Source organism: Scomber scombrus, chromosome 18, assembly GCF_963691925.1.
Source record: "Scomber scombrus chromosome 18, fScoSco1.1, whole genome shotgun sequence".
NCBI classification, from domain to species: Eukaryota; Metazoa; Chordata; class Actinopteri; order Scombriformes; family Scombridae; genus Scomber; species Scomber scombrus.
In genome coordinates this window covers 17,274,908-17,298,503 of record NC_084987.1, presented here as the reverse complement: position 1 = coordinate 17,298,503, position 23,596 = coordinate 17,274,908, and the positions used below count along the sequence as shown (strand labels likewise).

The following is a 23,596-nucleotide window of genomic DNA, read 5'->3' as shown; positions in this document are numbered from 1 at the left end:
CCCCTGCTGTCTTCCAGTCGTTGGTGAATGATGTGCTAAGAGACATGATCAACCAGTTTGTTTTTGTCTTTTTGGATGACATCTTGATTTTTTCCAGGACTCTCTCTGAACACGCTTCACATGTCCGCAGAGTCCTCCAACGATTACTCGAGAACCAGCTCTTCGTAAAAGCTGAGAAATGTGAATTCCATCACGACACCGTGGGCTTCCTGGGATACGTGGTCTCAGCTGGAACTCTCAAGATGGACTACCTCAAGATCAAGGCGGTGGTGGAGTGGCCAACACCATCTCGCCGTGAACTTCAGCGCTTTCTGGGGTTTGCCAACTTTTATCGGCGTTTCATACGAAGTTACAGCACCCTGGCAGCTCCCCTCACCGCCTTAACATCATCCAAAATCAGATTCAACTGGTCCCCTGAAGCCGAGACTGCATTCCAGATCCTGAAACAACGTTTCACCTCAGCCCCAGTCCTAGTTCATCCAGACCCTGCTCGGCAGTTCATAGTGGAGGTTGACGCTTCCGACGTCGGTGTGGGAGCTGTACTGTCCCAACGATCTGCCAAGGACAACAAAGTTCATCCCTGTGCCTTTTTCTCCTACCGCCTCACCGCCACAGAACAGAACTACAGCATCGGTGACCGGGAGCTGCTAGCCGTAAAGCTGGCCTCTGGCCCGACTATTCAGTACAGATGAAGACCCCAAGGAGGCCGACACCATCCTGCCCTCACATCGCATTATTGGGGCTGCGCAGCTGGAGATTTAATCTGTGGTCATCGCAGCTCAGGCTAATGAACCAGGCCCCAGTCAGTGTCCCGATAACCGTCTCTTTGTTCCTACCTCTGTCCTCTCACAGGTTCTGCAGTGGGGCCACTCGTCACACTTTTCCTGCCACCCTGGATCCAACCGCACCCTCAGCTTCATCGGCCGGCGCTTCTGGTGGCCCACCCTGAGAGAGGATACCAACGCCTTTGTCGCCTCCTGCCCCATCTGTGCCCAAAACAAGACCTCCACACGCCCACCTGCAGGACTGCTACAGCCCTTACCTGTTCCAAAGAGGCCCTGGTCCCACATTTCCATCGACTTCATCAAGGGTTTGCCCCCGTCCGCTGGTAACACCACCATTCTCACTGTGGTTGATCGCTTTTCCAAAGCAGTACATTTCATTCCCCTTGCTGGCCTACCGTCTGCTAAAGACACAGCCAAAATCATGTTACAACATGTATTTAAGTTGCACGGGCTACCCTCTGAGGTGGTTTCTGACAGGGGACCTCAGTTCTCCTCTAGGTTCTGGAGGGCCTTTTGCAAATTGTTGGGTGCTTCTGTCTGTTTGTCCTCTGGTTATCACCCTCAGACATTTTTTGATTACTCCTCGTACGAGTGAAGATTTTTGTTGTGGACTTTTTGAACTGCCCTACTGGCTGAAGATTTCTGTTGATTGACTTTGAGAAATAAACTCTGAACTGGAACTGCAATTGGGTCTCCCTGTCTGTACTGTAACACCCTTCTTCTAAATGTTTACATACAATCCACATGACATGTATTAATGTTTATATGTTCAACCAGCTTTTGGTTTCAGTTCATGTACAGTATGAACATCACCTTGTTGACCTGCAGCAGCACATCATATCTACTGTTCAGTTATGATTGTGTTACTTCTGAAAATAATTCAAAATCAACATAAATTCACATTGGATTAAATCATTAATTAATTTGGCCAGACATTCAACTCTAACTATACATTGTTCTGATGGCCAAATCCACTCCAGTTTTATCCTCCCTGTGAGGAGGAGTCAATGCAAAACTTTGATGTCTTCCAGCTCTACTTATCTGACTGCAGAGAGGATGACAGAGAACAGTGGACACACAGTTTAACATGATGGACTATAGGACAGGACTGCTGCTTCTAACTATCTGCTGGACAGGTGAAGATTTTCACTGATATTTATGTGACCTATTTTCATTTATATCACCAACTTGATGCATGTTTGGCTTTTTTTGTCTTAACAGGTGTTGATGGTCAGACTCTGACATAATCTGAACCAGCGGTTAAAAAGCCTGGAGAATCTCACAAACTGACCTGTACAGCCGCTGGATTCACATTCAGCAACCACTGGATGGCCTGGGTCAGACAGGCTCCTGGAAAAGGACTGGAGTGAATTGCTTTTATCAATACTGGTGGTAGTAGCACATACTGCTCTCAGTCAGTTCAAGGCCGGTTCACCATCTCCAGAGACGACAGCAGCTGTATCTGCAGATGAACAGTCTGAAGACTGAAGATTCTGCTGTGTATTATTGTGCTTGACACTCAGTGACTGGAGTTGGTTGAGCAGCTGTACAAAATCCTCCAGTAAACATCAGACCCCCATTAACTTGCATGATAAATGTTTTTAATAAAAAATCCCATGAATATTATGTAATAACTTTACATCCAAAATTATTTTTCTGAAACCTGTTATATTTTAATTGTGTTTTAATGTACTTTGCAGGACAGATAATCATTTTCCACAAACACCCTTAATGGTTTCTCATCTCCCCTAAAACAGCATTTTAAAATTTTTAATAAAAAAAAAAAAAAAAGTATTTCAGTATATGAGAAGCTCTCTAGAGGCTCAAGTTTATTTCCATGTCTGTGGTTTCAAACATCTGCAACACCAAAACCGTTCAAAAATGTTTATGTAACAGAAAACTGCTGAATGTTCTTCTCTCATTGATAAGTTGTGTTAAGACTAATAGTAAACATCCCACAGTAAATATTCACATTTTTGCTTGTTCTTTTTGAAATATTGTTTTATTAAATTATCACAACACATTTATACAGATTATGTATTTCATCAGAAAAAACTGATTATCCAATCATATCCACTTTATTTATATAGCACAATTTTAACAAACACAAGGTTTCCAAAGTGCTGCACAAAAATAAATCTCAAATAAAAATGCTAAAATAATGTTTTTCTAAAAGACAGCGGGACTCTGAAGTCTTACATTTGAGCTGAATATTATAATCACTGTCATGAAGGTGTCTTAAATCACAAGCTGCTGGTTAATACATTGTGTAAAGGCCGTTTTATTTAGTATCTTTCTGACTCACAATATTTATATTTCAAGTCCAGGTCAATAAATTGCAGTAAATTGTAGAGACAAACAAAACTGGTTATTAAAATTTTACACAACGTAACAAAGTTTACATTTCACATTTGACATTTTATGTTATTGTCTAAAGAAGATTGGTATTGATGATATCCATGAACTGAGAGGTTACATTTTTCTGCACATATTCTCATCAGTTTTCTTCACTTATATTCATACTGTGGTTTTATTTCCTCTTTCCCATCTGACATCTTGAATGTTAGGAGCACTTTATGAGAAAAACAAAACATTTGTTCAAGAGGTAATTTTTTTCATTAAAACTATATAATAAATATACAACATTTATATTAAAGTAGTATTGGACATTTTGAAAAGTTCAATCTACTAGTTTCATCCCTGTGAGGAGGAGTCAATGCAAAATTTTGATGTCTTCCAGCTCTACTTATCTGACTGCAGAGAGGATGACAGAGAACAGTGGACACACAGTTTAACATGATGGACTATAGGACAGGACTGCTGCTTCTAACTATCTGCTGGATAGGTGAAAACACACACAGATTCTAATATGACATATGTTTTATTTCTATTTTAAAGTTGTCTCCAAAAACTTACCAACTTAGTGCATGTGATTGTTTTAATTTTTGTCTTAACAGGTGTTGATGGTCAGACTCTGACAGAATCTGAACCAGCAGTTAAAAAGCCTGGAGAAGCCCACAAACTGACCTGTACAACCTCTGGATTCACACTCAGCAGCTATTGGATGGCGTGGATCAGACAGGCTCCTGGAAAAGGACTGGAGTGGATTTCTACGGTCAGAAATTATGGTGGAAGCAGTTACTACTCTCAGTCAGTTCAAGGCCGGTTCACCATCTCCAGAGACGACAGCAGACAGCAGCTGTATCTGCAGATGAACAGTCTGAAGACTGAAGATTCTGCTGTTTATTATTGTGCTCGACACTCACAGTGACTGGAGTTGGTTGAGCAGCTGTACAAAATCCTCCAGTACTCTTATTCTGGGTTGGTAGCTTTTAATAATACAGAATGTTTGAATAATAAATTACATTTGTCTCTGCATTATTTAAAGCTGTGTGTTCTTCAATAATATTTTTATTACACATAAACATAAAAAATGATGCATCTGAAATAAAACAAACACGAACAACTTCAAAAAACAATAAAGATTTTTATTATTTTATTATTTATTATTATTTCTGCAAATTAAGATAAATTGTGGCTTATATGACTGGAGTTGGTTGAGCAGCTGTACAAAATCCCAAAATCATTACTGGGCTGATAAATCATAAGTAATGTCCTCAGTTCAAGTAGTTCAAACATATATTACTTTTCAAACCCAATAATTACTGTTTTAAAAATCCAGTGATTTTTTGTTTTGCTTTAGAGAGGATTTTGTTCATCATGATTTACTTCAGAACCTTTTTTTAAATGTTTTCTTTTCTCTTTCTTGTGTTTGCATTCTCTTTCTCACAAAAATGTACAATTATATGAAATATATCACAACATAAATTTACACAATACAACTTTGTTTTCAAAAACTGTCAAAGAAAATATGATTATTCATTACCTGAAGTGTTTTCATAAGCTTTGGGTGATTTTAAAACATAACGTTTGTAATTATTTAAAAATGTTTTTTTAAACTAATTGTGAATAGTTAAATTAAAGACCATATAATTGATCTTTATTACAATGCAATATTAACATTTAAATCATTTATCATTTCTGTCTACTTAACAAATAAATGAGTGGATTCATACTAATAACCACAGTAGAAACACTGAATAGTCAGATGAATGATGGAGATTATGTTTATTTCTGTTTCTACAAGTACAGATTACACCTACACAAACATTATATCACATTTGATTTGTAGTTGTATCTTCAGTTCACAGCTCATGTAAGAAAAGTCTAAAAATCACCTCATACATTTCAATCAGAGTGTAATATTTATCAGAATGTCATGTAGGGTATTTTTTAATGTGTAATGGTAATACAGATGTGAGTACGAACAATTTGTAGTTTCTTTTAGAAAAACTCTGACATCAGTTTAGAGTTACATAATGTCAAATATGCACAATGTTGCTGTTCTAATCTTTTGAATAAAAGAAAAAACAAAATTCTGCAGAATATTAAACATCTGAAGAGAGAAGTCTGACTCAGAACAAAAATGTTATTCATATTGCATGAATCCATTATTTTGACTACAATCACAAGTTTCATATAAACTACATTATTTTACTTTCAACACACAGTAGGCAGAAATGAGAGCATCATACAAGTTGCTTCCTCCCTGTGAGGAGGAGTCAATGCAAAACTTTGATGTCTTCCAGCTCTACTTATCTGACTACAGAGAGGAAAAGTAATGTCAACGCCTCTAAACATGTACACATGTCTTTTAGGGTTAGATGTACCTTTGAAAAAAATAAAAATAAATGGTTTAATAATGTTACCATAAATTATTTTGTACAGTGGGTGTGAAATGACAAACATAATATAATTTGTTTGTTCTGTCCATGTACATATCATATCTGGTTATAGTCATGGACATGAATCAATAAATTAAATTTGGTGGCTATTTTACAAACTGTCATGAGACTGGATAGTGCAGGTGGACTGATCTCTTGTGATACTTCATGTATTTAAATTCATATCATAAGGATATGACACCTTTTTATTTATTATTTGTATTTGTTTATCTATATTGCAATGCCTAGAGAAGATATGTAAACTAAAATAATATCTGAGCTCTATCTATGTAAAGGCAGGAACATATACACTTATAGGATGTACATTTCCTTTTTCTAATTTGGACAAATTGAACGAAAACTTTCATTTTCTGCACCATGAATTAAAAATCATCATTCTTGAACAAAAAGAGTTTTGCTCTCCCTCTACACCAGATGAGAAATCTGTTGACAGGACTTATATAATTTACACTTTCCTCTGCTGCTGTAGAGACTATACTTACTGTATGAAAATGTATATGTGTTACATATTTGCCTTTTAAACCTGCAGAGGGAGGTCAATTCAAATTATTTCTTCCTTATAAATTCACTATCAGCAACTGTCATATAGTAGTTTGCAGCAGAACAACAGTTTTATACATTAAAATACTGATCAGAGAGCACTGAACCACAGAGTTGATTACAGAATCAAAGTTACAATTACCTGGAGTTTATTGCTAGTATTTACTATTTATGGTAAGAAAAACACATTTATCACATATTTTGTAAATATTTAACCTGTGATTGTTAAGTTCAATGGATATGATTTAATTTCTTTGTTTACAGGAGTTTGTAGTGAGATCAAACTGGAGCAGTCTCCCTCTGAGGTGAAAAGACCTGGAGAGACAGTGAAGATGTCATGTATCATATCTGGTTATAGTCTAACAAGCTACAATATCAACTGGATAAGACAGAGGCCAGGCAAAGCTATGGAATGGATTGGGAGGATGGATACTAGCTATGCCAGCTCCTTTCAAATTCGATTCATCATGACTGAAACTGGGTCCAGCAGCAATCAGTACCTCAAGAGTCTGACAGAAGAAGATTCTACTGTTTACTTCTGTGCTCGATAAAGCACAGTGACTGAAGACAGTGAAGCAGCTGCACAAAAACCTCCACAGACATCAAGCAGCTACATATGACGATGGTGACATCTTGATTCTCTGATGAGCTGCTTGTGACAAAAGCACTTATATTATATATATTATATAAAATATAATACAATATCTGGTCTTACATCATTCACAGAAATAGCCTATAGAGTTTCAACTGTCAAATCATGATTTAGATAAAACACAAGTACAAACGATACATTTTATGAGATCAAAAGGGAAACAAGATGAGAAACATTTGATCAGAGAATGAGATTCATGGATCAGAGGCCCTCAGTCCAAATATAATCAGAGCACTGATGAATGGTATTACCTATAGTCACACTACAATAAAGCAGTTTTCAAATTTTAGTATGTTGGTGATTAAAACAATAAAATGATCATTTTAAGATTTTATATGAATCTAACTATCATGTAAATCTACATCATTTGTTGTAGTTTCAAAACAGAGTAAGCAGGAATAAGTCAAAATGAACCTGGTTCTCTTCTCCCTGTGAGGAGGAGTCAATGCAAAACTTTGATGTCTTCCAGCTCTACTTATCTGACTGCAGAGAGGATGACAGAGGACAGTGGACACACAGTTTAACATGATGGACTATAGGACAGGACTGCTGCTTCTAACTATCTGCTCGACAGGTGAAGATTTTTAGATTTTCATATGTATTCCATATGTATTCCAGTCTAAATGTAAACATATGTTTTCGTTTTTTGTTTGGGTTTAAAAGGCATTGATGGTCAGACACAGAATCTGAACCAGCAGTTAAAAAGCCTGGAGAATCCCACAAACTGACCTGTACAACCTCTGGATTCACATACAGCAGCTACTACATGGCCTGGATCAGATAGGCTCCTGGAAAAGCACTGGAGTGGATTGCTTACATTAGCAGTCCTACTGGTAGCAGCAAATATTACTCGCAGTGACAGAACATCACTTCACTGAAATCATTTTTCAGGTACAGGCGCATTAATATAAATGATCTTATTTTTAATATAATGTCACAATTTACTGTAAGTCAAAATGAATGTTGCAGTTCTTTAGAAAAACACTGGAGGGCAGTCACTTTCAACTTTCTCTGTCAGTAAACTGAGACACTCAGGTCCAATTTTCTCTGATCTGAACTGAATGATGAACTGAACTAGAGGTTATTTGTGAGGTCACTTCAACATATCACAAATAAAACATTTTAACTATTGGGTCAGCAGTGACTGCAGCTTCATCTGTTTAACTTCATACTTGTTTTGGTCTGACAGTGCACTTTGTATTGTTTGTGGCATCTAGACATCAAACTAACTAGTGTACTAATAAACACTCCACACATTTTAATTCCTCTTTCTCACTAATACACACATATGAAAATCTGTCTAAACACACTCAGGAAAGGAGGAACAACATCTGTATTGTTGGAGTCTCAGTCAGTTTTCAGTCCAGCTCTCCAATCCAAGCCAGTTCTGTCCTCCCTGTGAGGAGGAGTCAATGCAAAACCTTAACAACTTCAAGCTCTACTTAACTGACTGCAGAGAGGATGACAGAGAACAGTGGACACACAGTTTAACATGATGGACTATAGGACAGGACTGCTGCTTCTAACTATCTGCTGGACAGGTGAAAATATTCACAGATCTTGAGTTGAAGTCGTCTTCATCAAATAGTTAAAAACGTGTATAACAATGTTCTCTTTTGTCTTAACAGGTCTTGATGGTCCGACTCTGACAGAATCTGAACCAGCAGTTAAAAAACCTGGAGAATCCCACAAACTGACCTGTACAGTCTCTGGATTCACATTCAGTAGCTACCACATGAACTGGGTCAGACAGTCTCCTGGAAAAGGACTGGAGTGGATTGCTTTTGTACACACAGGCAGTTCTCATATTTTTTACTCCCAGTCAGTCCAGGGTAGATTCACCATCTCCAGAGATGACTCCAGCAGTAAGCTCTATCTACAGATGAACAGTCTGAAGACTGAGGACACAGCAGTGTATTACTTTGCTAAAAGAGACACAGTGAGAGACAATAATAAGAGAGTCATACCAAAACTACTTTACCACCACCAGGGAGAACATTTTATCAACATTGTATTTATTAACAGTGATTGAAACACTGACTAGTAAATGAGTTAAGTTGTATTTCATCACTTGAATTCAATCAAATTAAAATGGTGAAATGTAATTGTTTTTAATAAGAAATATAATGTATTTGTGTTTCTTGGAAGAAATGCTAAGAGAAGATGTTGAAAGTGGCCAAAAAAGTGGCAGACGTGTCAAACAATGAGGTAAACATATGTAGGAGTAATTTCTGTCAGCGAAGAACCGGCTTCACAAGAAATTGAAGTACATTAGTTTGAAAGTCATGTGTCATTCTTACTAAAGGCTGTCCACATGAGACTAATGGGGTTAGAGCTTCATCCACCCTCAGTAAAAAGCATAGCTAATTAAAAGATCAATATCTGGTTTAAAATGTTCTAACATAGCATCTTTGGTAAAGTCAGTATGTATTCTATACTAATAACACAGTTTTAGATCATTATCATGTATAGAATTGTTTCAATGATAATTCTTATAACTTTGTATTCTATTATCCACGATAAACATTTTCCCTAACAACAGTCCTTAATTTCATGATTAATATTATGCGGTCACAACAATACATTGCAATACAAGGCATAATAGTTTAAAGCAATAGCAGAGATCCTTTATGAATTAAAAAGTTAACAGATGTTGAAGTCAGCTACATTTTCACAGTGTTACGTGTGAGTAATGAAATTAAAATGTTCTATGTAAAGCAGAGGTGATTTCCAATTAGCAATAGTCATTTTTTGTGAAAGAGCAGGAATGTGGTGTGAGAATGAAGGAGATCAAGGACAGGTTTTAGGAGTAGAGTGTGATAAGGGAGAATGAGGAGCATCCATCTGATCCATCCAGCCTTCATGTTTTTGATTCTATGCAAACTCAGTGATCCTCCTTGTTTCTCAGCTATAAAGACTTCACAACAGACTGTCAGTGGAGATCACAGCACATCAGCTTCAACATCAACCATGTTCTCTGTAGCTCTGCTGCTGCTGTTGGCAGCTGGATCCTGTGAGTCTCTCTGGATTTGTCATAGTCAGCAATTATTCTTGTAGTTTGATGATTTTTCACAAACATTCTTCTTCTTTTAACAGGTGTGAAGTGTGAACAGTTGACACAGCCAGCCTCAGTGACTGTGCAGCCAGGTCAACGTCTGACCATCACCTGTCAGGTCTCTTATTCTGTAAGCAGCTATCGCACACATTGGATCAGACAGCCTGCAGGGAAAGGACTGGAGTGGATTGGAAGTGCACGTGTTGGATACACCACATACTACAAAGATTCACTAAAGAACAAGTTCAGTATTGACTCAGACTCTTCCAGCAACACAGTGACTCTAAATGGACAGAATATGCAGCCTGAAGACACTGCTATGTATTACTGTGCCAGAGACCCACAATAACACAAACCATCAGCAGACCTGAACAAAAACCCCTCAGTGTCTGAACACTTGTAACATGAAGCCACCAGAGGAGGAGCCCTCACACCACTAATCATTTCAATATCAGGTCACTGTTACAGTAAAGAGAGAAAAAAACTATTATAATAATATTATATGATACAGTAGAAACATTTACATATCAGTTTTCTTTCCTTCTGACTCACAATATTTATATTTCAAGTCATGGTGAATGAATTGCAGAAAATTGCAGAGATGGAAACCGACAGGTGACTGTAATTTTCAGTGGCTTTAGTTTTACACCACGTAACAAAGTTTATATTTCACATTGGACATTATATTTTTATTGACTAAATAAGTTTGGTATTAATGATATCCATGTACTGAGGGGTTGTATATTTTTTTCACATATTCTCATCTCATTAATTCACTTATATTCCTACTGGGGTTTTATTTCCTCACTGACATCCTGAATGTTATGAACAGTTTGTGAGAAAAACAAAGTAACATGTGTTCAAAATGTACATTTCTATTAAAAATTGATTATTACCAATTATATTAACTGTAAAAGTAGTATTAAACATTTTCAAAAGTTTAATCCAGTTGTTTCTTCCCTGTGAGGAGGAGTCAATGCAAAACTTTGATGTCTTCCAGCTCTACTTATCTGACTGCAGAGAGGATGACAGAGAACAGTGGTAACACAGTTTAACATGATGGACTATAGGACAGGACTCATGCTTCTAACTATCTGCTGGGCAGGTGAAAATATTCAAGATCTTGAGTTGAATCAGTCCTTCAAATGATGCTAACATATGAAGAAAGTGACTCCTCTTTTTTTGTCTTAACAGGTGTTGATGGTCAGACTCTGACAGAATCTGAACCAGCAGTTAAAAAGCCTGGAGAATCCCACAAACTGTCCTGTACAACCTCTGGATTGTCATTCAGCAGCAACTGGATGGTCTGGATCAGACAGGCTCCTGGAAAAGGACTGGAGTGGATTGCATTGATTAGATATGACAGTGCTGAGAGCAGCTGTACAAAATCCTACGTGACTCATCTTTACAGATAGACCACAACTATGTCACAAGATCCTTGTACAAAATGTGTTTCTGTATTCACACCTTGATAAGATGCAGATTCATGAAAAGAAGATCATTGAAACTAATCATAATTGTGTGAAAGGGTAGTGTAATTTAGAAAAGTAGATAAACAAGGACAAAATGCATGTTTTTTTTTTTTTTCCCCTTTCATTGAAATATTCAAAGCTGAGGTAGTTCAAGGAAATGATGTAATTAATTTACACCCAAACAACTTTTCATGGAATCAATAACTTTTAATGAAAAAAAAAAGTTCTCATTTCACCTGAAACAACACATTTTCTTTTTGTTTTTTTAAAATATGAATGTCAATATGTGAGCAGCTCTCTAGAGGCTAAAGTTTAGTTTAGTGTCCCTCCTCCGTTTAGGTAGTTTAAGAAAATGATGTCATTCTTTCACACCAAAACACCTTTTTTGGAGCAAGTGATATTTGAATTCTGTTTTAAAGCACATTTCTAAAGAGAGAACACTTTTTTAAGACAACTCACCTTAAACAACATTTATTATATTTGTTTTTTTATATGAATTTCAGAATGTGAGCAGCTCCTTAGAGGCTCCATGTTTCTGTGTACGTCTGTGGCTTCAAACATCTGCAACACTGAAATCAATAAATATTTAACTTCTCTTCAAACATTCACACAGCTGTAGAAAACTCAAACTGTTACATGATCTCTTTCTCATTTCACATTTTGTTGGAAAATGATTCATTTCTACAAGTACATTAATATATACAATATTTTTCTTTAAAGTGGACATCAAAAGTAGACAAATACCCTTTTCCCATTTCAGACTATTACTTTAAAAAAATGTTTGTAGATGATGTTTAGGTTATTATTACATAAATTCTATTACTTGAAACATGCAACATTACACTACAAGTTTTATATACATTAATACATGAATATATGGCAAAATATTTCTAATGTCATTTAAAAAAAATCCTAGTACTATTAAATGTTCATTTCATTAACACTCATACTGAATTTGATATAGTCAGTCTGGATAGTTCAGAAGAAAGACTGAACATTTCACCTGTAGGTTAAAAGTGATTGAAGTGATTGTTTATTAAACAATATGCAAATAAATATGATTCATAAGGAGGTGAAGTGTGTGTGTCAGTGAGAGGACAGAAGAGCTCACATCAGTTATTTGTATTGTTGTCATATATTCTATCGATGTTTAATATCATTTTTCCAGAAGAAAAACATTTTGATCCTCAAATCTCGTACTAATGGAATTAATCATTTTATGAATGTGTTTCAGTTAAATTTACAGATCAGAACATTTAACATTTAAAAGATTCAATATTCAAAGGTTTGATTTGTCACAAGCTCATACAACATGTGCAGTGAAATGAAGGTTGGTAAACTCCTGAGGCTGTGCTATAAATAATGTAAATCAGAAGAAGAGGAATATATAGGAAAGGAAAATATAGTGCATAAAAAATAATAACAATCCAAATGTGTAAATGCACAGAAAGGTTGAGGGATTAACAGAGTTTCTTATGAGTGGAGTGGTGTGAAGCAGAGCTGTGATACTTAAGCATTTCCTTTTTAAACATATAGAGGGAGGTCTATACAAACTTTTCATCCCTTATAAACACCACCTGGAATTCTCATGTCATTTGTGACAGAACAACTGGGACATATTTTAAACCTTGCAAACTCTCAGATAAAAAAGCACTGAACTATATTCTTTAACAGAATGGAAAATATGATTTTCTGGAGTTTATTCTCAATGCTTTGTATTCATGGTAAGATAATAATTTATCTTTCAACACACAGTAAACTTTAACCTGTGTTTTTTTCAAGTTTGATGGATAATAATTTTAATTTCTTTGCTTACAGGAGTTTGGAGTGAGATCAAACTGGAGCAGTCTCCCTCTGAGGTGAAAAGACCTGGAGAGACAGTGAAGATGTCATGTATCATATCTGGTTATAGCCTGACAAGCTACAATATTCACTGGATAAGACAGAGGCCAGGCAAAGCTCTGGAGTGGATTGGGAGGATGGATACAGGCAAAAACTCTGCTAGCTACGCCAGCTCCTTTCAAAGTCGATTCATTATAACTGAAACTGGGTCCAGCAGCAATCAGTACCTCGAGATCAAGAGTCTGACAGAAGAAGATTCTGCTGTTTAATTTTGTGCTCGATAAAGCACAGTGACTGAAGACAGTGAAGCAGCTGCACAAAAACCTCCACAGACTACAACTAACAATGACATCTTGGTTTCTTATTAGCTGAATATTTACAAAAGCAAAACATTTTACATCACTCACAGTGATATAGTTACTAATGTCACATTCACAAGTTAAAAGTACACTTTATATAAAATGACTTTAAAAGGGAAACAAGCTGAAAAACATTTGATCAGTGAGCTTCATGGATCAGACAGGTGAGATGTCGTCAGTCCAAAATATATTCAAATGTTTTGATGTTATGGCAATGAAAAAATTCCCAAGAAGCATGTTGCTGATTAGAATAAGAGAATATTTATTTTGTCCACTCATACTCATCTGCTGCACATTATGCTCACAGACAATAATACTTATTATATAGAAGTGTGGTTGTGTTATTAATACTGATATATATATATATATATATATATATATATAATATTTAGAGAGAAAAAAACCTCTTATATTCTCCAACATTATAAAATCACAAACTTGCAAGAAAAAAAAGGTGTTTAATTCTCCCAAGCAATCACACAATTCACTTTGAGAAGAAACTGGAGAGAAGTCGCTTGTAATGCATTATGCCTGCTGTGAAAGAACTGATTCAAATTGTACTTTTCAGTTGGGTTTAGCAACATGGAGATACTTGTGTAACCTAGCATTATAGACTCCCATGCTTAGGTTAGAAAATAAAAACATGCTTGAACAGGACGGCTACACATTTATTACTCTTCACTATTCTGATCACATGTCAATCGCTGCGCATCCATGCACACTCCCATCCGCTCTTCTCCTTCAAATTTATGTGAAATAAACTTGAATATTCTCTGACATTGTATGTTTTTTTTCTACGAAACATGCCCACTTTCTTTCAAAAGTCCAGATGCTTAGGATGATCTGGTGATTCTGGGCTACCAGTTGTTTTCTCCCTGTGAGGAGGAGTCAATGCAAAACTTTGATGTCTTCCAGCTCTACTTATCTGACTGCAGAGAGGATGACAGAGAACAGTGGACACACAGTTTAACATGATGGACTATAGGACAGGACTGCTGCTTCTAACTATCTGCTGGACAGGTGAAAATATTAGATCGTGAGTTGAAGTTGTCTTCAAAAAGTGAAAAGGCTCGTAGCATGTAACTATTTCCTCTTTTGTCTTGATAGGTGTTGATGGTCAGACTCTGACAGAATCTGAACCAGTGGTTAAAAAGCCTGGAGAATCCCACAAACTGACCTGTACAGCCTCTGATCTTGACATTAGTAGCTCTTGGATGGCCTGGATCAGACAGGCTCCTGGAAAAGGACTGGAGTGGATTTCAATTATCGAAAATGACAGTGACAGGATCTACTACTCTCAGTCAGTTCAAGGCCGGTTCACCATCTCCAGAGACAACAGCAGACAGCAGCTGTATCTGCAGATGAACAGTCTGAAGACTGAAGATTCTGCTGTTTATTATTGTGCTCGACGGCCACAGTGACTGGAGTTGGTTGAGCAGCTGTACAAAATCCTACAGTAAACATCATCACTGGGCTCAAAACTCATATAATTAATGTCCTCAGTTTAAGTTATAGTTATATACAGTAAATACTCTAATCTCGCTGTTCATTTTTGAGAATCATGTGATTTTTTTTTGGACCTAAAATACACATTTTATAAGATGGAAATTATGTTTAAAAAGTGTCTATTATATACAGTCTAATAGTCTTATTAGACAAAAATGATCAAACTGAACATATTATCATTATACTGATCATAAAAGAGCTTAATAAAGAATTCTCCAAGGACAGTTTCTCAGTAAAGACAAAATGTATTTAAATACTCGGGAACCACAAATGAATAAATACATACATTTAATAGAATTAAATAAAGTCAGTGGACAATGTGTCTTAAAATCACATCATCCCACAACAAATCATACTTCAGGATGTCAGTCTCTCTTCCATGATTGTAAACCAGCTAGATTGATCAAAATAATGTTCTTAAATTCATCCTCACACATACACTACTAGAAATGTAACATTAACATGATTGAATCTGTAGCCTTAGGATTATTTATTTCTGTTTACATGTAAATTACAGTTACCCAAAGCACTAGCTGGTCTACACAAATACACAGCAGACATGAATCCATTAAAAATTTGTCTCATATCACTGATAAATGAATTCACCTTAACATGTATCATGCATTCAGTTGTTACTATTCTTGGGTATATGAAAAAACTCCAAAATGAATAAATGAGTGCTCAAGTCTCTGGGGGAAAAAAAGAATAATTAAGTTACTAAACTATACCAGATTACCAGTAAATGAGCCACTCCCTCTCCATGATACTCTGATGCAAATCTTCAGTGTGTGCAGTGTACTTATGTCCTGCTGACTGGTCTTGTTGTTTGTGTGCAGCATCAGAGGTCACATCTCCAGCCTCAGGATGATGAACACACTCACTCTTCTGCTGGTTGCTCTCTCTCTGCCCTGTGAGTTCTCCTGCTTCTTTTTGTTTTATCTTTTATCAGATAACATCAACTGTTAGTCACTCAGTGATACCAGAAAACTTCCCAGATGACTGTTTGTCTCTCTTTCTTCTGTGGGTTGTCTCTCTTTTCATCTCATCAGGTTGTACAGGTCAGAGTATGGAGTCCATTCCTTCCAGTTCAGTAGTGAAGAAGCCTGGGGAGACTCTCAGTCTCTCCTGCAGGGGATCTGGCTTCACATTTAGCTGCTGCAGCATGCACTGGATCAGACAACCTGAAGAAAAAGCACTAGAATGGATGGGGCGTATGTATAGCGATGCAAGTGGAACGGATTATTCCAGCAGTGTGCAAGGACGGATAGAAATCACCAGAGATAATAGTAACAGCATGGTTCATCTGAGACTGTCCAACTTAAAGCCAGAGGACTCTGCTGTGTATTACTGTGCCAAACACACACTGGTTAAAGAAAGCAGAGAGGCTTTACAAAAACCTAGAGCACCTACAGGGGGCAGTAGATGATCTGAAATATGATTGCAGTGAGAGCAGTTTGATAATGTTACCAAACATACATACAAACACAAAGAAACACTTCCTGTTTGTTAGGGTTTTTTTTCCAACAATGTCACAGTCAGTAACTGACAGTGTCTCTTTTATTGAGACTCCTGATGTTTACATGTGTTGGTATTTCTATGTTTAATAAAAAAATGTTTTTTTTTTAGATAGAGTTTGAACTAATAATCACATTTCATTACAGTCTATAAAAGTATGGTTTACAACATCATCACATTTTACTACAACGATACACAAAAGAACAAGTTCAGTATTGACTCAGACTCTTTCAGCAGTTAAAAAGCCTGGAGAATCCCACAAACTGACCTGTACAGCCTCTGGATTCACATTCAGCAGCTATAGTATGAATTGGATCAGACAGGCTCCTGGAAAAGGACTGGAGTGGATTGCTTACATCTACAGTGATGGTAGCAGCTACATCTACTACTCTCAGTCAGTTGAAGGCCGGTTCACCATCTCCAGAGACAACAGCAGACAGCAGCTGTATCTGCAGATGAACAGTCTGAAGACTGAAGATTCTGCTGTTTATTATTGTGCTCGACACTCACAGTGACTGGAGTTGGTTGAGCAGCTGTACAAAATCCTACAGTAAACTTCATCACTGGACTGACAGACAATACTTTTATGCACATTTTCTTTATTACATTTCTTGTTATTTCTGTTTTTAATGAACTCATAACACAAACCAGTAAATGTCACAACAATCGTGTTGCTGAAATCATTGTTCAGGTAAAGGCACATTAATATAAATGATCTTATTTGAAATGTAATGTCTCAATGTTAGTCAAAATGAATGTTGCAGTTATTTAGAAAAACACTGGAGGGCAGTCACTATCAACTTTCTCTTAGTCAGTAAACTGAGACACTCAGGTCCACTTTTCTCACTGATCTGAACTGAATGATGAACTGAACTACAGGTTTAATATTTGTGAGGTCACTTCAACACATCACAAATAAAACATTTTAACTATTGGGTCAGCAGTGACTGCAGCTTCATCTGTTTAACTTTGTACTTGAGAGACATTGTGATGGAATCTGGATGAACTCACCATGCTGCAATAAAAAGACAATTACTTGGCTCTTAGAGTAAAAAATACTTTTCTTTTCTAGCATCATTTCTCTCTCAGCAATAAACCATCTCACTAAGATAGCTGATCATTGGTATACGTTTTGGTCAGTGCAGTTTGTAGTTACTGTATGTGTGGCATCTTTACATCCAAATAACTGTTATAAACACACCACACATTTTACTTCCTCTTTCTCACTAACACAAATATGAAACACTGTTCAAACTAACTCAGGAAACAGAAACACTGAACAATATCTGTATTGTTGGTGTCTCAGTCACTTTTCAGTCCAGCATTGTTCTTCTCCTGATTGAACTTTAGTCTTTATGTCTCTAACCTTTTAGCACTGTGTCTCCAAAACCTCAGGCTGGTAAAAATGCAAATTCATACACTGTTGTACAATCTCCACCCATTCTGCCTGCACAATATATATCCTTCATATTAGCCTTAGCTGTTGCAGACTCAGCTAAGTTACCATCATGACAGTTTTACAAAGCGTCTTCCTCTTGGCTCTCATTTCAGGTGAGTGCAGTCAGTATCCTGCAGAAGTCTGGATGTCTGCTGACTTGCTATCATCTAAACTGTGTGTCTGTTTCAGCTGCTCAGGGCCAGTCCCTCACCTCCTCAGAGCCGGTGGTCAACAGAGCTGGACAATCAGTCACTCTGTCCTGTAAAGTTGAAGGACTTTCTCTTGCTTGGCTGCACTGGATTCGTCAGAAATCAGGGAAAGTACTGGAGTGGATTGGACGCATTGATAGTGGGACTGGCACAATATTTTCCCAAAGTCTTCAAGGCCAGTTTTCCATCACTAAAGACACTTCCCGAAATGTTGTGTACTTTCAGGTGAAGAGTCTGAAAGCAGAAGACTCTGCTGTTTATTACTGTGCACGAGCCACAGTGACACAGGAGACTGCAAAGCTGTACAAAAACTGATCTCTTAATAAGAAACATTGAAGCATGTCAGGAAACAAATCTCCCACTGAATGATGACCAATAATAAAGAATAAAACACATTTCATCAATATAACATAATGTGTGGCTGTATTGGAGCACTTTATCCTCAAACATATTGACATATAAAAATATATAAAAATAACACTAATACTCTTTTATTTGTTTTATTAATAGCTGATCAACAACCGAGAAAAGTAAACACACACAGACCAGAACAAATATTTTATTTTATTTTATTGACATATTATAACTTTGACTTATTTTCAATGTGTACAGCATAAAACACTGTTCATCCCTGAATCCTCAATTTAAATAAGAAATGTCCTCTGTCCAAAATGTTTACAAAAACCATGTTGTATGAAGTAGTGTGACAACAGCAACAACCAACAATAATCAATAAACAACAGATTGTTTCATTATTGCCAGGATCACAGTGACTGCAGTGTTATCTGTTATTTGTTCCATTTTCATTCCTTCTGTTATCATTTGTATCACTTAGTATTGCTCATTGACACCTTTGCTCAGTCACAGCTGTCTTCACTGCACTTTGCCTTTCATATACTGTACATATGCTGAAATGTTCCTGTATACAATCACATTTTATTATGTCCTCTGAAGTTTCTGCTACTGTCAATAATTACAGAACGATGTTACTAAATATTCATCTGTTAACATTTTATTTTCTGTTAATATAGAATACAATGAATGTTTGCTTGTAGTTCAATAGGGCCTGAATGATCTGTGAATCCACTGATGAGCTTGAAATAGTGTATGTGTTGGATTGAACATCTCACATATTATAATGTGCTTTACTAAGGGACACATTGATGTTACACAAAGGAGATCAATAATTCCCCACTTTCAGTAAATTAGAGTAAAGTTAAATCCAGTTCTGTCCCTCTTGTGAGGAGGAGTCAATGCAAAACTTTGATGTCTTCCAGCTCTACTTATCTGACTGCAGAGAGGATGACAGAGAACAGTGGACACACAGTTTAACATGATGGACTATAGGACAGGACTGCTGCTTCTAACTATCTGCTGGACAGGTGAAGATTTAAACTGATATTTATCTGACATATTTTCATTTGTATCACCAACTTGATGCATGTTTGGCTTTTTTTTTGTCTTAACAGGTGTTGATGGTCAGACTCTGACACAATCTGAACCAGCAGTTAAAAAGCCTGGAGAATCCCACAAACTGACCTGTACAGCCTCTGATCTTGACATAAGTAGCTCTTGGATGGCCTGGATCAGACAGGCTCCTGGAAAAGGACTGGAGTGGATTTCAATTATCGAAGATGACAGTGACAGGATCTACTACTCTCAGTCAGTTCAAGGCCGGTTCACCATCTCCAGAGACAACAGCAGACAGCAGCTGTATCTGCAGATGAACAGTCTGAAGACTGAAGATTCTGCTGTTTATTATTGTGCTCGAGACTCACAGTGACTAGAGTTGGTTGAGCAGCTGTACAAAATCCTACAGTAAACATCAGACCCCCATTAATTTACATGTTTCATAAAAAATGTCAATAAAATGATGTAATTCCTTTATGCCCAAATATGTTTTTATGAAACATGTTATATTTGAATTGTCTTTTTAAATACATTTCCAGAGAGGATCATTTCAACAATAATCCTTAATGATTGAAATGTGTACTTTATATGTATTTCAGTATGTGAGCAGCTCTCTAGAGGTTTATCTTCATGTCTGTAGTTTCAAACATCAGCAACACTGAAACCATTAAAAAAAACTGTTACATGATGTTATTGTCACTTCACTTTTTGATAGCAAATGAGGAATTTAACTATACAGGTAAAGTAAATTAACATAACTTTAAAAAAAAATCATTTTCACCATGTCAGAGTATTTTAAACTTACATGGAGTCACCAAAGACAGATTTTGAAAAGAAACGTTCAGTGCTACTGTGGATGATAATGTATTGGGTTAGGGTTAGGGTTAGGGTTAGGGTTATGGTTAGACTAAAATCTGTTCATCTATATTAATACATGAATAGATGATACATTATTTTAAATTTCATTTAAAATAAAATCATAGCATGATTATGTGTTCATTAAATTAACCACATATTATACTCAAGTATGTTGTAGTTTAATATATTCTTGGACTGCCGGTGACGTGACCACTTGGACCTTGTTAGGAGTAGGGCTTAGGTAAGGTTAGCCCTACCTAAGTAGGGCTTAGGTAAGGTTAGCTTTAGGTTAGGGATTTCTTGTATGTGTGTATATGGTTGAGCGCTATTGTATTTGTATGTGTATATGTATTTGTCTGTCTTGTCTTGTGGGGGTGAGTTGGTTTATGTTTAATTGTTACATATATTTATTTTGTTCCTGGGCCCCTCTTAAAAAGCTTTTTAAGCTTCCTAGGGTGTCCCATTTCACATAAGCTAACTACAAAAAATGAGTATGTTGTACATGGTTTTAATTGAGGTGTGAATAAAGAAACGAAAAGTAAATGTATGTAAATTGAGACTGAAGTCTTCACCTCAAAGTGATAAATAGAAGTACTACAAAATAGATCATTGTTTATTCAACAATATGCAAATAAATGTGATTCATAAGGAAGTGAAGTGTGTGTGTCAGTGAGAGGACAGAAGAGCTCACATCAGTTCAACTTCAACATCAACCATGTTCTCTGTAGCTCTGATGCTGCTGCTGGCAGCTGGATCCTGTGAGGAGCTTTCAGTGGATTCATACTAATAAACACATTAGAAACACTGAATATTCACATGAATGATGGAGATAATGTTGATTTGTGTTTCCACAGGTGTGTACAGTATTGATCTCATCCAGCCAGACTCAATGGTTGTGCAGCCTGGACAGTCTTTGACCATCACCTGTCAGGTCTCTGGTTATTCTCTGACTGATAACAGCTATGCAACAAGTTGGATCAGACAGCGTGAAGGAAAACCAATGGACTGGATTTTTCATCAGTGGGGTGGAGGTACCCTTCGTCAAAATGATGGTCTGAAGAACAAGTTCAGCGCTAGCAGAGACACTTCTGCTAGAACAGTGACTATTAAAGGACAGAATCTGCAGCCTGAGGACACAGCTGTGTATTACTGTGGCCGCTACCGCACAGTGATACAAACCACCAACAGACCTGCACAAATACCCAGCAACCAGAAAGACTCAAACACAAACATGCTGTATAAATGAATACATATTCAGTGGAGTGTATGAAGACATTTACTCTGTGACAGAGAAGTTGTTTGGTGTTTAAATATGTTTGACTTAAAGCCTCTATCAGTACAGAAGAGACTTGGGAAGATTTTTTAGAATACAAAGATGTGATAAGTTTAAACATTTTTATAAGTGTTTTATGATGATTACAAATAACGTTCATTTTCTGTTTCACACAAAGGTAAAATAAAATAAACAGCATCCACATTCATCAAAAAAAACATAAAGGGTCTAAAAAAATAATATTTGTAGTGTTGTCATATATTCTATCGATATTTAATATCATTTTTTCCAGAAGAAAAACATTTTGATCCTCAAATCAAGTAATAATGGAATTAATCATTTTATGAATGTGTTTCAGTCAAATTTACAGATCAGAACATTTAACATTTAAAAGATTCAATATTCAAAGGTTTATAATGTCACAAGCTCAGACAACATGTGCAGTGAAATGCAGGCTGGTAAACTCCTGAGGCTGTGTTAAAACTCATAATGTGCAATAAATAATGCAAATCAGAAGAGGAGAGGAGAAAAAATGTAAAGCATACAAAAATAATAACAATTAAAATATGTAAATGCACAGAAAGGTCGAAGGATTAACAGAGTTTCTTATGGGTGGAGTGATGTGAAGCAGAGCTGTGATGCTTAAGCATTTCCTTTTTAAACCTGTAGAGGGAGGTCTATGCAAACTTTTCATCCCTTATAAACACCACCAGGAATTCTCAAGTCATTTGTGACAGAACAACTGGGACAGATTTTAAACCTTGCAAACTCTCAGATAAAAAGCACTGAACTATATTATTTTTACAGAATGGAAAACATGATTTTCTGGAGTTTATTCTCAATGCTTTGTATTCATGGTAAGATAATAATTTATCTTTCAACACACAGTAAACTTTGAACTGTGTTTTTTTCAAGTTTGATGGATAATAATTTTAATTTCTTTGTTTACAGGAGTTTGGAGTGAGATCAAACTGGAGCAGTCTCCCTCTGAGGTGAAAAGACCTGGAGAGACAGTGAAGATGTCATGTATCATATCAGGTTTTACCCTGACAGACTACTATATTCACTGGATAAGACAGAGGCCAGGCAAAGCTCTGGAGTGGATTGGGAGGATGAACACAGGTACAAACTCTGCTAGCTACGCCAGCTCCTTTCAAAGTCGATTCATCATAACTGAAACTGGGTCCAGCAGCAATCAGTACCTCGAGATCAAGAGTCTGACAGAAGAAGATTCTGCTGTTTACTTCTGTGCTCGAGAAAGCACAGTGACTGAAGACAGTGAAGCAGCTGCACAAAAACCTCCACAGACAACAAGCAGCTACATATAATGACAGTGACATCTTGATTTTATGATGAACTGCATGTGACAAAAGCACTTTGATAATATCCACATTATATTTGTATGCTCTTTCTGATCTTAGATAATTCACAGAAATAGGATTATTTAGGAGTTATTTAAACTGTCAAATAATAATTTAAATAGCAAATGTCAAACTGACAAGTTGAAAAACATTTGATCAGTGATTGAGCTTCATGGATCACAGGTGTCCTCTGATGGATGGTATTACCTAGACAGAGTATAATAGAGGAGTTTTCAAATTTCAGTATTTTGGTGATTAAAACAGGAATATATTGATGTTATTTTATGCACCTGTCTGCTGCCCATTATCTTCACAGAGAAACCTTGATGACAAAATAAATATATTTTTTAAGTAATTGTTTCATATTTGAACTAGGACTAATATTTTTAATATTATCTAAAGTAATGTTGTAGTGGCAATACTCATAGATATTTTACCCATATGAAACTAAAACATGTCAGATAAACGTCTTTCAGGATTGACGCCTGAACATTATTTCCCAGTCTCACAGAGTTT

General features: G+C 36.5%; 2 protein-coding genes, 1 pseudogene and 3 gene segments (V, D, J or C); all 6 read left to right on the top strand.

Annotated features, from left to right (window-relative positions):
• The first annotated feature begins 3,581 nt into the window (after positions 1-3,581).
• LOC133999967 (Ig heavy chain V region 914-like) lies at positions 3,582-4,056 on the top strand. The segment is given in 2 exon segments: positions 3,582-3,630; positions 3,743-4,056. Coding segments are annotated over 2 exon segments (363 nt in total).
• A 4,218-nt stretch (positions 4,057-8,274) lies between these two features.
• On the top strand, positions 8,275-10,186 carry LOC133999965 (uncharacterized). The gene is made up of 4 exons (XM_062439309.1): positions 8,275-8,323; positions 8,411-8,721; positions 9,711-9,795; positions 9,879-10,186. The coding sequence occupies exons 1-4, from the start codon at positions 8,275-8,277 to the stop codon at positions 10,184-10,186; spliced, it is 753 nt and encodes a 250-aa protein (XP_062295293.1).
• Positions 10,187-14,481: 4,295 nt separating this feature from the next.
• Positions 14,482-15,004, top strand: LOC133999964 (immunoglobulin heavy variable 3-21-like; annotated as a pseudogene).
• A 1,216-nt stretch (positions 15,005-16,220) lies between these two features.
• Positions 16,221-19,961, top strand: LOC133999963 (uncharacterized). The gene is made up of 6 exons (XM_062439308.1): positions 16,221-16,357; positions 16,734-17,042; positions 17,905-17,930; positions 18,159-18,403; positions 19,512-19,560; positions 19,648-19,961. Exons 1-6 carry the CDS (start codon positions 16,221-16,223, stop codon positions 19,959-19,961), a joined length of 1,080 nt encoding a protein of 359 aa, XP_062295292.1.
• A 1,200-nt stretch (positions 19,962-21,161) lies between these two features.
• On the top strand, positions 21,162-21,692 carry LOC133999962 (Ig heavy chain V region MC101-like). The segment is given in 2 exon segments: positions 21,162-21,204; positions 21,301-21,692. Coding segments are annotated over 2 exon segments (435 nt in total).
• Positions 21,693-22,477: 785 nt separating this feature from the next.
• Positions 22,478-23,047, top strand: LOC133999961 (immunoglobulin heavy variable 1-46-like). The segment is given in 2 exon segments: positions 22,478-22,576; positions 22,671-23,047. Coding segments are annotated over 2 exon segments (426 nt in total).
• Positions 23,048-23,596: the final 549 nt, after the last annotated feature.

Coding starts and splice junctions, on each gene's coding strand:
- LOC133999965 (XM_062439309.1), top strand. CDS start 8,275: ATGATGGACTATAGGACAGGACTGCTGCTTCTAACTATCTGCTGGACA. Junction 8,324..8,410: donor TCTAACTATCTGCTGGACAG/GTGAAAATATTC, acceptor TTGTCTTAACAG/GTCTTGATGGTCCGACTCTG. Junction 8,722..9,710: donor ACTTTGCTAAAAGAGACACA/GTGAGAGACAAT, acceptor ACTTCACAACAG/ACTGTCAGTGGAGATCACAG.
- LOC133999963 (XM_062439308.1), top strand. CDS start 16,221: ATGGGGCGTATGTATAGCGATGCAAGTGGAACGGATTATTCCAGCAGT. Junction 16,358..16,733: donor AAGCCAGAGGACTCTGCTGT/GTATTACTGTGC, acceptor GATACACAAAAG/AACAAGTTCAGTATTGACTC. Junction 17,043..17,904: donor TATTGTGCTCGACACTCACA/GTGACTGGAGTT, acceptor CTAACCTTTTAG/CACTGTGTCTCCAAAACCTC.